The following is a 16,868-nucleotide window of genomic DNA, read 5'->3' as shown; positions in this document are numbered from 1 at the left end:
AGTAACTGCAGCCTGGGCGAGCGCGGATCAGGGTCTTTCAGCATCTGCAGCAGCGGGTGGCTGGGATATAAAGATACATATCGGTGACAGAGGCCTCTCGATGGCATCGGGCCAGTATTTAAAAGGCAGTGCGCAGTTTATGAGGCGCTTCTAATGGCCGCCTATGAGCAGCTGTAACACATACGGGGAAGTGTAAAAGAGTGTAAAATAGCTAAGGAGGAGCATCTTAATCACACTTCACACCAGAGACAGAGGAAACGGATGGATAAGGATAGAAAGAGACTTTGTTTGTGTGAGGTAAGCACCGATAATGATGCTCGGTACTTTCAACTAGCTCATAAAACACATGGCACTGCTACGAAAAACAAAATCGCAACACCATAACTGAATCTTTATTTTTAATGACTGAAACAAATTCTGTCATCATTTACTCATCCTCAAGTTCTTCCAAACCTGTATGAGTTTCTTTCTTCTGCTGGACACAAAAGATGATATTTTTAAAAGTATGGGCAACCAAACAGTTGACGGCAGCCATTGACTTCCTTAGTAGAGTACAAAATACTATGGAAGTCAATGGCTACCAGCAACTTGAGGGTGAGTAAATTATGACAATTTTCATTTTTGGGTGAACTATCCCTTTAACTTTGAATAATAGGACAATGCAATGGCAGCCTAGAGGAAGCACATCCGCATGAAAATTTAAATTGAATTTGAAAGAATAATAATAAAAAATAAAAAAACGGTGCCAAAACATGCACCGTAAAAACAACAACACTTTTTTCAAACACAGATTCAGTTTATATATTTTCCACATTTAATTCAAATCTTTACTTGCCCTTTCATTGAAATTGTTTGCAAAAATTGCTAGCAATTTCTATAAATTGTTTCTATATAAAATCTTCTCCAGTGCATTTGAGATTCTGAAGTTCACATGTGATGGACACTTTACTGTCCCATATTCTGGAGTTGTGATGGTAGGGTAAAAAAAATAGTTACATACATTAGTAGATTCATACATTCATATTTAATTCATTCTATACATATTTATACTATATAGAATGTATTTATTTACCAGTTCTTTATAAAATGTACTCGTATAGTATGCATTTTTAGACATAATATACACAAGAAACCACTATTATCTAATGCCCTAATGCTACAAAATCCCACATAAACTAATGTTAGGAGGGCAGCTAGTTATGTAGCTAAAGTTCATTTATGTTTATGCATGAAATATGTGTCATCTACAGTATATGTATACTAGCTATCCTGTTAAAGCTTTCAAAGGGTAACACTAACTTCTCTGATTGGTCAATATCACTTCAGGATTGTGGTTAATTAGCATAGTATTTTTTGTTTAAATGTTAACACACACACACACTGTAGGTAGCAAATACCATCATCAACACTGGAGCTCAATGTACTGATACAATACTGCTAAAGGTCTACACATTAAGGCTGTAAAAATTCTGAATGGAATTGTGAATTCCCTGCTCAGAAATTCCTACAGGAAAGTAAAGAATTGTTAGTGGAATTTCTATTGTAATTTGGAACCCGTCCCCAAACGATCTTAATAAGAACTAATCAGAGGTTAACAGAAAAAATTGGATTCTCACTGAGTAGGATATTATTTGATTATTAGCAGATTCTAATAGGATCCTTTAGGAGGCACTCCAAATTATAACAAAAATCCCAAAAGGAATACTGAATACATTAATTTAGGATGGTTTGGGCACCTGGGGGCAGAGTGAGAAAAAGAAAATGCAAGCATGCATGCGTGTGTGTGTGTGTGTGTGTGTGTGTGTGTGTGTGTGTGTGTGAGTGTGTGTGTGTGTGTGAGTGTGAGAGAGAGAGAGAGAAAAAGAGAGAGAGAGAGAGAGAGAGAGAGAGACAGAGAGAGAGAGAGAGATCAAGTACAATCAAGCAATGGAGGGTTTCATCAAACCACTAGTTAAACGAATGGCACACTGGGGACACATTCAGACGCACAGATCTCAATCAAATGGAGTATGATGGGCACACACACACAGAAGGATCAAGCCTATTAAAATCGAGGGGGCATGTGGATTTGGAATTGCTTATTTAAAAAAATAATAGTGTTGTAGCACAGTTTGCATTTAGTAATGTGTATTTATGGCTCCGGCTCTGATTATCAGATGTATTAATAACCACAAGAGGGGTCCTGGCATGTTGTGTTGTCTCTATGTGTATATTTGAGGTCGGTGTTCAGTATTAAATTAATTACACGCCCCTAATTAAAATGTCTGCTAGTCAGGCAATGATCTGCAAAGCTCTGCGGTTACTTATTATAGACTCATAGGCATAGACGTGAGCTGACCACAAACAGCTGTTGACTGATGCAGGTCTTCTTGATGAGTGTGTGCATGTGAATGTGTGATGGGATTGACACAAACAGACTGTGACAGTGTGTGTGAGCAGCTCTCTGATGCCCAAATTGTGTAAATCTCAAGTGGCCCCAGAACATAGACCTGGGGAACACCACCTTAAAAATGTATACACACATCTTGTTAACAGAAATGCAAGCAATTAGTGCATGCTTTGCATAGATGGTCCTTTTGTGACATGCTGCTGATTAGCACTAAAAACAATTTGTATTTATTCCTAATTTTTAAAGTAAAAACATGGTTACATAAAGCCTAAAATTAGTATTATTTAGGCTTTAAAATTCTCTAAATTGTATTGTATATGTTTTTATTTTTCCTTTAATTTAGTATTATTTAGGCTTTACAAATTGTCTAATACAATGTATGTATGGCTCATGCACAGAAAGTCACCTGGTAATTTGTATTTTTTACATTTATTTATTTATTTAGAAGGTTGTTTATTGACCTCATAAATTACAGTTTGCACAGAAAGTCACCTGGTAAAATTGCATCATGTGAACATAAGGTTTAACTTTTGTGACTATATATTAAAAAGTATGCATTTTAGCATGTATTGTGTTACCTCCTTTACTTCCCTTGTGCGTCCAGAATGTTTGCTCATCTTTTAAAATGAGGGATGAGTCAAAATCACTTCAAAATTACACAAGAAATACTCTCGATAGAACTCAATTACAAACACAGAACCCTTCTATAAGCGAAAAACAATACTCAGAATTGTGCATTAATTTTCAGACTGCAATTCATTGCATAAGAACAGTATTTAATTTTTTTTTTTCCTGAAAATCTTTCTTTGGCATAGCGCAGGGTCAAGCTGACACACAGCCAGAGTGTGTGTTAGTGCAATTTTGTGTGTGTGTGTGTGTGGTGTGTGTGTGTGTGTGTGTGTGTGTGTGTGTGTGTGTCTGTGGGCTCTGCCACTTTGGCCACAGTTTGACAGGAAGTCGAGTGAAACCAGGAAGGTCACCAAAACTCATTATGTGCAAAATAAATCAATACAGATACAGAAGAAACAGAAAGCCGTTAGAGTGAGAGAAGTGGAAAGCGCTTGTGTATTTATGCGTGTATGAGCTTGCGTGTGCATATCCAAGGTCACCCCGGCTGCGGCAGCAAAGCTGGGTTAGCATTAGAGCTCACGCTAGCAGGGCGCTCATTACGCTGGGTTATTTATGAACCTCCCCCCAACCCTCAGACTTTAATAATTCAAACAGCACAGCCCTACAGTCCCATGAGACCCTGCTCCCACAAGCCGGAGGTGAGGGCCATTAATCAAACGCTGATCTCCTCCCCCCGGTTTCTCTCTTTCTTGCAAGCCCCCATCACATTTTCTCGATCACATCTCGGCTGGTTTAAGATTAAAGCGGTTTGGACAGAAACACATGTAAGGGAGATTTTGGAATTTAGACATCAACCTTGTGTGATACTTAACCAGCCACACAAACAGAAAATGAGGGTTTTTACCATGGCGGCTGGAGGGTTGCAAGGCGCGGTGTGTCCGTGAACGTGTGTGTGCGAGCGCGGAGTGTGGAGACAGGGGTCTCGGGACGCCCTCTCCTCATGCGCTCGCTTCTCTGCCCCCCTGCTGCGCCCGACTGCACCAAACCTGCGAGACAGACAGTAAACAACATTAATTACATGTATCCTGTGCAATTCAAAAAATAGAAAAACAAAAAATACAGTATATGGAACAAAAACAAACAGCACTGAAATCTAGGGGACTAAACGTGTAGCATCACAAACCCTCACACACTTCCCTCAGGAGGTATCGGTGACTCCTTGTTTGAAAATGAGCAATGCAGTATATGGATGTTATACATATTTCATGATCTGGGTGCTGCCACACAACAGAGATGCGGCCTGTTGTTCTGTCGGTTTATTTCCCGACACAGCGAAGTGTTTGCATGTATACTAGTTTTACAGAGCACTTATCTGAGCCTGTTTATCAGGCTTATCTTGCAAAGTGCTTCCACTGCTTAAGACAAATATGGCTGTATGTGAAAATCATCTGAACACATATGCCGGAATCGTTTTGAGTGGCGGCAATAACCACAATTTGTGGATCAAACATTGAACTGTAAATTTTTACTCCACTTAATCCCTTCTTATCTGGCCAAATGTCTTCCCTGTATTAATGCAATTTTCCTGGAATATAATTTCATTCTCTGGATTATGGCTTTCAGAGCTGAACAGATGTACTCTAAATAAGGAGTTCAGGCCAAAAACATTTTTTTTTTTTTTAAAGAATATCCAAAAACTGTGAGGGGAGAGAGCTGATCTCAGTCGTATTTCAATGGTAAAGTGCTGTAGTGTTTTGGGTAGATGCTATATGGCTGTTAGGAGGTGGTTGCTAAGGTGTAACAAGGTGGTTGCTAAGGTGTAACAAATGTCGAGAAATGTTATGATATGCACCATGGTTTCTTCCATTGCTAAAGTGTTCTGATTGGTGTAAAAGGCATGTCAGTAAGATTTTTTATTTAGTTTTAAACAATACTATATTCAGCAGAGATATTACTAATCAAAAGTGACAGTAAATATTACATTTTTACAAAAACAAATCTATTGCAATTAAATGCTATTCTTTTGAACTTTCAGCTCTTCAGAAAATACTTAAAAATATTCAGCAGCACAACTTCAACATTGAAAATAATAAGAAATTATTCTTGAGCAGCAAATCAGCATATTATTATGATTTCTGAAGATCATGTGACACTGAAGACTGGAGTAATGATGCTGAAAACTCAGCTTTACATCACAGGAATAAATTACATTTTAAAACATTTACATACAAAACAGTTATTTAAAATTGTAATAATATTTCACAATATTACTGCGTTTACTGTATTTTTGATCAAATAAATTCAGCGTTGGTAAGCATGAGAGACATCTTTAAAACATTAAAAATCGTTCAGATCACATTCTTTGGTTGCTAAGATGTACTGATTGATTTTATTTTGTTAGGATGTGATTTCTAACTTGTTCTGGTTCGTCAGATTACATACTATGCACATGGGCTGTTGGGAATTTTGTACCAGTAAAAGTTCTTCAAAAGACATCTGCACAAAAAGTGTGCATTCCTCCTGAATGCTTGAAATGACAAATGGGACACATGGGAGCAAAAACCACACAACCACAAACCCATGCATGCTCTGCTTATAGCACATCATATAAAACCTTCTCACCTAATGTACATATTACCCAACAATCCATAACCAAGACAACGATGAATAGGAGGAAATAGTGTCGCTCAATAGAGCATAGCTTATCTCCCGAGTCCCTTTATGCACCAAACCTCTATTTTGATATCCTTTTAAGAGATGAACAAGTGTATCTGGTGAGGGACCCCACACCGCTGCCAACAGCGCAATTACGCTCAAATGCAGCCCTGCAGATCTTCTGTAATAATGTTCAGTGGAGTGTGTCCACACAGAGACATTCACAGTCTGCTCGCTGACGGCCCTGCTGTCACTGCCTCGTTATCAGCGGCACAATCTGCTGAAAACACACCACATACCAAACCAGACCTTTCAGAGAGATCATTAGCCCCGAACTGACGAACATTTAAACATGGAAATGACTGATCATTAAATGACGCACATATACAAACTTCAACACTGTCTAGTTTACAACTGTACATCAATAATTACAACACAACAGTAGATTTTTGCATGAGGTTTACCTCTAACAGACAAAAAAATCATTTCATAATGTTCAGTGACATGGAAATAAATATTATATTAACTTTCCACTTCCAATTACTGATTATTCACTACCTCACTCATCTGGCACAATAATATAATGCTTTGAAACGCCTTAATTTGGGGGGGGGTCTCAGTAAATAGGCTACTAATTAATGAATCGCCATATTGTGTGATTCAAAAAAATTATCATCATTTCACAAAAAAAAACTACCCAAAAAAAATACATATCAACAAATCACAAAAAAAAAAAAAAGAAAATATTTAAAATATCTAAAATATAAATGCATCAAGTTGTAAAAAATAAAAATAAAAAAAAAATAAAAAAAAATAAAAAACACTTTCACTCTGTGCTCATATTGATTTCAAGGTCTTAGAACTGTTTTACACTATTTTAAACAAACATTAGTCACAAAGTCTTTAAGATATCAGTTTAAAAGTAATAGCAGTAACACTTTACAGTCTCACTATAACTAACTTAACTAATTGCTTATTAGCATACATACTACTTGCATATTGGCTGTTTATTAGTACTTACAAAGCATATATTAATGGCTTTTAGATCCCTAAATCCTACACTATACCTACATTAAACTTAACAACCTTTCTAACTATTAATAAGAAGCAAATTAGGAGTTTGAGGAAAAAGCTACAGTTAAAGAGATACTTTAGCTATACTTTAACTTTTCAGCACCACAAGGATGCACTGTTTCTACGTGTATTTAGCTTTGATTTGAAAGAAAACAGCACATCCTTGTGGAGCGGAGGACACAGAAGAGCATACGCAGCATACGATGATACGGAGTGACACAGAGGAATTATTGAATAAAGTCGTTATTTTTGTTTTCTTCACTTACAAAAAGTGTTCCCGTCGCTTCATATAACCCAGATTGCACTTCTGATGGCAGATGGAGTATTCTGACGACGACTTTCATACCTTTTCTGGACCTTGACACTGTTATTTATTTGGCAGTCTATGGGACAGTCACAAGCCTCCAGGTTTTTATCTAAAATATCTTAAATTGTGTTCTGAAGACGAACAAAGCTTTTACTGGTTTGGAACGACATGGGGGTAAGTGATTAATGACAAAATTTTCATTTTGGGGTGGAGTAACCCTTTAATAGTTAGTTAGTTAACAGTAAGAATTGGTCCCAAAACCTTCCCTTACGTATTAAATAAATGTAAACACATATTAATTATTTTTGCAATTCTTTTGAAACACACTGTATAAGGTAATTTCCCAACCAAATATCATGATGCAATTCTTAAGTATAAGTTCAATTTGGTCTCATGATTGAAGACAGCAGAAGATCAATGATTAGTATGGAGTGGTCAGATTGTGAAAAAGACATTTAACCTCAGTATTACAGCATGAATAAGTAGACATCCTCCAGCTTGTGGGAAACAAGTGAAAAGAACGAGATAAGCATTTCTCATCACTGCCCCCTTCACCGACCTTCACCTTCTTTCTGCCTGATGTCAATCCTTTAATCATTTTTTGGTTCCCTCTAGTTTCGGTAATAGAGGTATTGAAGAGCATGAGCGAGAGGTGGCTTTAACTGGATTCTGTCATCAGGACAGTCTGGCCTTCATGTAGACAGCCTGCGGCGACATCACTGCCCCGCAAACAATTACAGTCTCACTTTGCTGCAGAATAATAGGCAAAATAAAAAGAAACGTCCACCCTCCAAATCACTGCCAGGCTTTAAACGAAAATAGTGAGCCATACTGTACCTCATGTGCTGAAGTTTTTAATAAAGTAGCCTACTTACAAATGTATATTTGTTAGCATTAAAAGTTTGAGAATAAACAAACATATAATGCTAAGAATTAAATTTAGTGAGTGGGTATTAATCTTAAAGATAACACACATTTGTTTGCTTATTTGAAGTGCACTGTTCCAGCAGTCAGTGTTGTTTTAATATTGAGAACCACGAGCCGGGATTCGAACTCGGGACACCTGAAGTGAAACAGGGCTATATGTCAGTGCATTACCCACGAGGCTAAGGCACCCTAGCCTCATTATTAATTTTCTGAATTAGATTTCATTTTTATTTTCTGCTTTCACATTACTTTTCATATTACTAAGTTTTTATTAGTTTTTGTTGTTAAGAAATAAATGTTGCCGTGTTAATAGCTGAAGTTAAAAAAAAGTTTTTGTTTTATTTTAGTTCAGTTTAGTTCAGTAAACAAGTATTTTATTTCAAGTTTTTTTTTCTTCGTGGTTTTAATTTTAGGTAGTTACCATATTTTGAGTATGAAAGTAGTTTTTTTTTTTTTTTTTTTACTCATAATCGGATGTTTCTTCAACGTCTTAATTTTTCTAGAACAGATAACAAATCTAGTTAAATTTCACTTGAAAACTGAATATTTCCCCCAAAAAATTTAAAATAGCTGAAATGTCTGAAAAGGAATTTTTGAAATGACCAACAGTGCTCAGTTGAAGAATAACCAAATAATATTAATTTTGTTATAAATTGTCCTTTAAAGGTGTTAATCAGATGTTCAAAAAATAGGACCCTTAAAATAGAACTTCTTATGACAATTCATTAAAAGCCAGCAGTTCTTCTATCTATTTAAATGAATTAGTGGCAAACCTCATTAAAACACATCAATCCACCTAAGACTTGAGACAACAGGGAGCTAGTAAAGAAAAACATTGTTTTCATCTAGCAAGCAGAAGATAGAAAGAGATTTCAAGAGGGGAGTAGGTTACGATCATATCGTTGCCCCAGTGCTACTAATTAAACACATTAATTTTCTTTTTCTTTCATTCTTCTCTGTGTTTTAAGGAACGTGGTTAATTTCTTCTCTAGGGTATTCAACAGACAAAAGCTGGTATTAAACGAAAGCATCTTTCAATCAGAGCCTAGCTGATGTTTTCTACAAGTTTGCCATTTATTTACCATCCAGAGACTCCCAAAATCTCAAAATGAGCTTGTGTTCGCATTTTTGCTCGCTCATTACAAACACCCCCCATCAGATTCCTCTAAGGAAAACCATTCTGGCCTGCAGGAAAATGCACTGGCATGGTGGATAGTGTCTCATTAGTACGAGGTTGCCAGATCAGCACCACACTTCTCTGCACACTGATTATTGGACGGCCACTTAATGAATCTTACATGTGGTAAACCACACCTGCTCCCACGGAAAAGACTCGGCCGTTGGTTAGGGTGTGTGCAATAAACAGATGTTTACAAACCATCATTCTGGGAACTGCAACCAAATGTTATGTTAAGGTTAGTGGTGGGTTATTCTTACAGCTATATATGAAGTTGTCTATTGATGCTTTTATGAGTTTAAACACCATTGCTCATGCAAACATTTACTTCAGAGCCATTTTAACCTCTATTTCTAAGTCTATTAATAGTGACCCCGACGTACATCTATATTGAGAGTGTGTGTTTACAGAAGGAAATGCTGAATTTCTGAATATACCATCTGCAGACCGGCTTGCTGGTTGAGTGCTGTTTTGCACCCAGACAGAGGCACACATGAATGCACATGCACGGAAAGCCAAGGAAGCTGTTCTCATGAAGCTTGCGGAACTCTATCCTAAATCTGAGGTTTCTAGACGTGGCTGCATAATTCATAACTGTGAGGTGTTTCATTTATATTTCTGCAGTAAATAAAATAAAATAAATAAAAACAGTAATATTGTGAAATATTATTGCAATTTCTAATTCTGGTTTCCTATTTTAATATACTTTCAAATATATTTTATTTCTGTGATGCAGCACTAATTTTTTATCAGCCATTACTCCAGTCTTGAGTATAGTGTCATATGATCCTTCAGAAGTCATTCTAAAATGCTGATTTATTATCAGTGTTGAAACGGTTGTGCCGCTTAATATTTTTTGGAACGTGTTATACTTTTTTCTTTTGATTCTTTGATGCATAAAAAGTTCAAAAAAACAGCATTTATTCAAAATAGACATCTTTACTAACAATATGTCTTTACTATCACTTTTTATCCATTTAACACATCCTTGCTGAATAAAATATAAATTTCTTAAAAAAATAAAAAAAAAATAAGCAAAAAATTACTGACCCAAACTTTTGAATAGTAGAGTATATTGTAACACAAAATTTCTAGTTTGAATAAACACTGTACTTAGAATCCTGAAAAAAAGTATCAAGTTTTCAACACTGCTTATAAATAAACATATCAGAATGATTTCTGAAGGATCATGTGACACTGAAGACTGGAATAATGATGCTGAAAATTCAGCTTTGCAACACAGCAATCAATTCTATTTTAAAGTATATTAAAATAAAAAACTGTTATTTTAAATTGCAATATTATCTTGTACAATTTCACAATTTATTTATTTAGCTTTATAAGAAATAAGATTATTACTTCATTAGGATTTGTTAAATAATAAAAATAAAAAGGAAAATAAAATAGGAAACTTTTCAATAAAAAAATTAATATAAAAATAAACAAAATTTAAAACAATTAAAAAGTATGTGCACTAAAGTTCTTTAAAACATAAATCTGTAAAACAGAACAAAGACAACCTGAAAATGTAGCCACATCTCAGAAATACAGCCCTCCGAAGTGAACAAATACTTTCCTTCCATCTCTTCTAAATACATCAAGGCAACAGGACTCTCACAATAAATTGTATAAAAATAATACAGCACATCTTTTTGAACCTTTCACCTGTTCTTCTCAGGGTTTGAGCACTTAAAATCTATTAGAAAATGCTTCAAACCACTCCTACAGCAGTACCATGTTGAGGTAAATTTAGCCAACTTAAAAAAAAAAGTCATCATGAACAGATGCATAAATCTCTCTAATCAACCTGCTTCATTCAAAGCAAGCAGAAAAACACTAAAGGTGCCAGTATAACACTAACTGTTAATGATAAACAATGCAAACAAACTCGCATCATCTTCCAAAAACAATGTCCATTTACTGACATCATCATCTTCCTGGAATCTGGAGAGGTGTCTTGATTAAAAAATGGTTTGTGTTGACGTGGCAATGCGAGAGAAAGTGCAGCTTCACGCATTTGTTTATCTGGCAGTGAAGAAAAACGCTGAACACATTATAGAGAGAATGGATGCAATCAATAAACGTATAACTACATTGTCAATATTTAAGATGGAGAGATGCTTCCTGCTGACTTTAGGTCGACCCTGTAGAGACAGAAATGAGGGAGAGGAGGATAACAAGGATAGAGAGATTACAAAGTATAGGAGTCCAGCAGCTAGTGTGTAACTTCCTGTTGTCATCCGCAATCTCTCACTTAGACTCACTCTTCCCTCGCATAGTTCTCATTTGTCTCACTTCTACAGTATTGCCACTTCCTCAATCAACTTCTGACGGCCTAATGTGACGCTGACTAACAGATGCACAGCAGACGCAAAGATCCATCATAGCAAGTGCTTCCCAAACACAACTCAATATTATACTGACAGGATTATGCTGCTGTGTGTCATTTTTCAATACTTCCATCTAACACGTTTGTCATTCATTTCTATGTGGCTAATGGCAGACAAATGACACACTTTATCAAAACTAAATTTTTATCAACAAAACAATCAATATTCCGTTCAAATGAAACAATTCAACTTCTTAATAATACAGTAGCTTCACTACACACATTGGCTTGGGTTAAATGTTTAGACATTAGTGTGGGAATAAACCTGATCTACAGTATTAGCCGACTCGTTTGTCTTGAATGGACATTCCCAACGAGGAACGGCAAAATGGCCTGGCTTTATTAAATGAGATGCATCAAACTGATTTCTTCGTTGATGTCACACACACAAACACATACACATGTTCAAATCCCCATACACACACACTCTGGCAAAAAACATATTATTCTAAAAACCTAAACAGCACAAACACACATGCAACAAATGCAATCAATTGTTGTGGTATTAAACTACAGTGAGCCCAAGCATGTACTGATTTAATGGCTGGTAAAGTAGTTGCTCTGAAATAAACTCACTAACTCAGAGAATATCTTTGAACTCAAGAGATTATGGCTGCTTTTATAGACATTAAGGTTATATGCACTTCTTTATAGTGTAGGCTTCGATAAAGTTCACAGAAGTTCATTAGTATTACTCAGTAAAGTGTAACTAGTGTACACTATCAAACACAATAGCATAAACAATAACACAAAAAAAACCCAAAAAGTACACCAAAACTCACACTAGACCATAAATAACAACAAAAATTAAATCATCTTACCATATAGTTTAGACCATAGATATTTACACAAAGGCACATTTCAAAGTTCACTGAATTTGAAATTAAGCCAATATAGAAATGCCATAAATGTTTGGAGCGGTACCATATTATGCAATCACACAGAACACAAAGCACAGCATCATTAATATCTACATTTCTCTCATTTTAAAATATAAACACCGTTAGTTTTTGTCTCTTTTGCTCACATTTCTTTGCATTTATTAGATCAAAAATCCAGTAAAAATTGTGAAATATTATGATCTATAACATAACTTCATAATACAAAGATAAAATTAAAAAAAAATTAAAAAAAATAAAATTTTAAGTAAATAACATAAAAGTGTACAGTGTAGGTTTTTTGCATAAATGACATGAACAAAAAAGTTATAATTTTATAATTTTGATAAAAAATAATTTTGACAGTCCAGTTCACAAGCACAAAAACACATATGAAGACTTCTACAGACTGGACACATGAAGGACCTTCTACAGACTTCCCAGTCTGTTATGATGGCTCCTGCAGCTTCAGTAAAATGTATGACACCGGAGCAAATATACAAATAGGTGTTACAAAAACAATTCTCATTAGTGACAATTTCTTTAGAGGTCATTACACTCTAGTAGAAGATAATGGACAAGATCTGTAAATATATAGCCGCAAAACTCGTTTAAGCAGTAAGACTCCTGTATCTGCCTGAAAACTGTTAATAAAAGGAAGCGTGACGCTCGCGGTGATTAAAAGGGAACAGTCTCACTAAATGAGGGAAAAACACATGAACAAACATCTGCAGGAAAGAGACTGAGAGTCAATGATGGAATTTACAGTCATTGACAGAACTGTAAGGGTATTCAGCATGATTGAAATATATAATGTGTGTGGTTTGTGTGTGTGTTCACACAGTGCATTATTTGTGTGAATAATCAAACAACATTCAGCCATGCTTTAATTTTTTGTACCCCTTGTTTGATAAATCAAAGTTTGCTTAATGAGTAGAAATGGTAAATGATGAAAAGGTTTTAACACTTCATTTGAACACCAGCACAAAATGCGGTAAACAACACAGAAAATCACAGGGGAAAAAATAAGGCTACTTTCCTTCAAAAAGATTTCACAAAGATTAGATGATAACATCACAGCTCAGACGTCTGCAGGAACATTACTAAAAGAGACAGTACTTGTAGTATTTTAAAAATCATTCCTAAAAGGTCTTCTTAAAAAAAAAACAAAGTTTCCTAAATAACATGTATTTTTTGTTAATACGTTTACTAAATTTGTGACCCTCTCACCGCACTATTAAATCAAAGTTTTGTATTGGTACTGTACCTTAAATATACTTTTTTATTATGAAGTGGCTATCAGTTTACTAAATAAAAAACTATGATTAAACTGGAGGAAATAGGGATATTTAGGTGTTGTTTGTGAACAATTTTCATTTATTCTATATAATTTAATGCAAGTGGCCTCATGATAAGCGTGGAAAAACCTTTTGCAGTGAAGTCTGTTTATAACTGTAACATTTATTAAAATAGATGTTTAATTCAGTAAAGTGGAATTTGACGGAAAAATTTCCTAATATATTTAATCTTTGAGGTTTTCTTTAAAAAAAGTTTAAAAATTTTCCCTATATATTTAATCTTTGAGGTTTTCTTTAAAAAAAGTTTAAAAATCTCGTCTCGTTCTCGTGAACCCAGTCTCGTGTCTCATCTCGTGGGATAAGTGTCTCGTCACACCCCTAATGTTTAAAAGATAAATGACATTTTTTAATATCTTCATTTGATATCCATTAAAATGTAAATTCACAACAGAATTTCTGAGGAAAACAAAAACATTTTATAAGGCTATTGTAAGAATAAATCTTAATAAATTAAGTTTTCATATAGCAACAGAATTTGGTAACATTATAACATATGGTTAAAAAGGAGTCTGGAAAAATTCAAAAAAAAAAAAAAAAAAAAAAAAAAAAAAAAACGGAATCCAGATCAATTCAAATGGAAAAAAAACGGAATTTGGTAAAAAAAATAAAACTGATTTCATAGGGCCCTATGTTCTCCATCATTTGACCCTTTGAAAGGACCCTTATATAACAGCACACGGCTCACTCCTCTCTCTGTGCTTTAGCTTCACACACTGACGCACAGAGCGGATCGGTGCGTCAGCTCCCCTTTAGAGTCGCGTCCAACCTTGGGTCGCTGTTGCTCAGTATCACGGGCACCATCTGTTCATACTGCAATCAACCCAGCGGGCCGCCCCCTGCCGCTCCATCCTGTGCCAGCTGAGGATCCGCTCCTGTGAGGTGTGTTTGTGAAAGCGGCGAGACAGTTTATACAGAAAGAGGAATTTAGAACAAGTGTGGCTAAGCCGAAAGAGGAAAAGAGGAAAAACAGAGCGTGTTTGTGCACCTCAGAGCCAAGTCGGAGCAGATCACTGAATCCATTCATTCCGGGTCAATTTGGGCATGTTACTCGACAACACCAATTCATTAGCGTGATCCCTCACCGCCTCGCTCAGAATAACCCACCCCCTCCGCTATCCAGCGCTAACCACGACCCACAATGCACTGGGACAAGCAGTCTACGGTCAATCAGATTGAGCGATGTTGTAAATATTTCAACGGCCGTCTCTCTCTCTCAAATATCTGTTTACTCTCTTTGGATTCTGAGCATGAATTTTGCACTAATTCGGCAGTCGGAGCGGCCTGGTTTTCAGAGCCCCTCTGAAGTCGGATGGCGTTAGAAAGAAAGGAATGAAAAGAGCGTTTGGTTATCAAACGCGGAAAGCGGGAATATTCAGACACCCACAGGTGTGCTTTCATACGCGGCCCTGACCTCGAGTGCGCGGCTCGTACGCTCCCAGTAAAGCGGCCTCATTAGACGCGGGGAATTTGTGCCGTCCCTTGAGGCTGAATGGGTGTAAAGAGCTCGCCATACCACAGGAAGCAGAAGGAATCTGATGCCAGATTAAGAACTAAACATCGTTTTCCAGATTTTTTTGCCTTTGGTTTTTAGAGCTGTCTGCACTTATGAATGGATCTTGAAGGGGAGTGAAAGAGTAGAAAGTAAGAAGGCCATTGAGGTCACGTCTGTGAGTTTGCATTCCCTGTCTGCCTCCAAGTTCAGAATAAAATCCAAGCTTTCTGCCCAGTATAGACTGAATAATGCCACCCTTTTGTTCTTTTTTAATAGCATGTGAAAGTGTTACTCTGTAGGGACCAGAGATATATTAAATATTCATGATATATTCACAATGATTTAACTGTGAATACTCCAATTATTTTATCGCACGTTTAATTTGGCAAAATTAACACCTAGGAGCATGTAATTTGACATTCATTTGATGTGTTTTTATCTCTGAATCTTAGTTAATTAATTTGTGTGAATCAGTTCAAACAGCATATTTTAAAAAACTGATTCAATGATTTGAATAATTTTTCAAATGTTAAAGAAATCTATGCATGTCATTTTTGTGTATTAAAATGTTTCAGTTAAAAAAGGTATTTCTGTTTTAACCTCAAAAAATACATTTGCATAAAATTGCAAAAACAACCATATTTGAACAGGAGACAATAAAACAGAAATAAACATGGCACCTGAAATGAACATGAATGATGTTCTCTCATTTTCATTTATATGCTCGAATACCACAATATGCAGTAAATAACAGCAATATTTACCTACACATATTTTTCTCCTAAAATATTTTCATGCCAAAAATCATAAAGCAATACCAAAAAAATTATTTTGTCGACAAAAACATGGTAAATATATTAAATGTTTTGTCTAGCGCTGGCACGCCTTTACAAACGTAAGCTCATTCTTAGTTATGGAGGTGTGCAGCTCCTGGGAGGTTCAGTGACAGTGTGAATGGAAAACAGATATGGGGCTTAAGAGCTCTGTGTGTGTGTAGCGTGACGGGAGAGCAGTGTGTGTGTGTGTGTGTGTGCGTGTGTGAGGTGGTGAAAATCAGCTTGTCTCAGCAAAGTGCTGAATTCCTAGCAGAGTAGAGCGGGCCCGGGGCCATCAGACGCAGCAGCCGGAGAGACAGGAGGATGTGTTCATCTGTGTGTAAGCTGCAGTTTTGACCCCTGACCCTATTTCCAGCACACATCACTCTCCTCTTTACATATTCATCAGCTCGCATCCTGCGTTTTAACCCCATCGACTCAGAGCTGCATCAGTGTGTTCTGAGACGAATGCGAAGGATGGATGGCTGCGTTGATCAGACAGTTAGAGATATTTTCTCAGTTCTGTCCATGTGTTTGCAGGACGACTCGTTCCAGTTTTCTCTGCTATTTTGGCTTGATGCAATGTTCAATTTCATAAGGTTTTTTCATTCAGAGTATCACATCAGTGGAATTCAATACCACAATTAATTAGAGAATGCATATATCGTTTAATTCATTTAAGTATAATTTTAAGAAATGGCTTCCTCATAATCAACATTTTTCTTTTCTTTTTTTCTAAAATTTTGTATAACCTGTTGTTTATTTGTATTTTAGAGAGTTGTTCATAATTCTTGGTTCTATTTTGTTGTTATTGTTCTTCTGTTTTGTTTATTTTCT

The 16,868-nt window shown here is 36.0% G+C and overlaps 1 protein-coding gene across 1 annotated transcript in view; it reads right to left on the bottom strand.

The window, feature by feature from the left end:
- The window catches only part of LOC109077829 (spermatid perinuclear RNA-binding protein-like), a 92,205-nt gene that overhangs the window by 37,069 nt on the left and 38,268 nt on the right, over positions 1-16,868 (bottom strand). The window contains 1 exon segment of the mRNA XM_042732255.1: positions 3,864-4,005. Within this exon segment, the coding sequence (XP_042588189.1) occupies positions 3,864-3,866 (3 nt within the window). The 5' untranslated portion in view covers positions 3,867-4,005.

This window comes from Cyprinus carpio, chromosome B10, assembly GCF_018340385.1.
Source record: "Cyprinus carpio isolate SPL01 chromosome B10, ASM1834038v1, whole genome shotgun sequence".
Classification (NCBI taxonomy): Eukaryota; Metazoa; Chordata; class Actinopteri; order Cypriniformes; family Cyprinidae; genus Cyprinus; species Cyprinus carpio.
The sequence above is the reverse complement of the archived record's forward strand: the minus strand, read 5'-3'. Positions and strand labels throughout refer to the sequence as shown.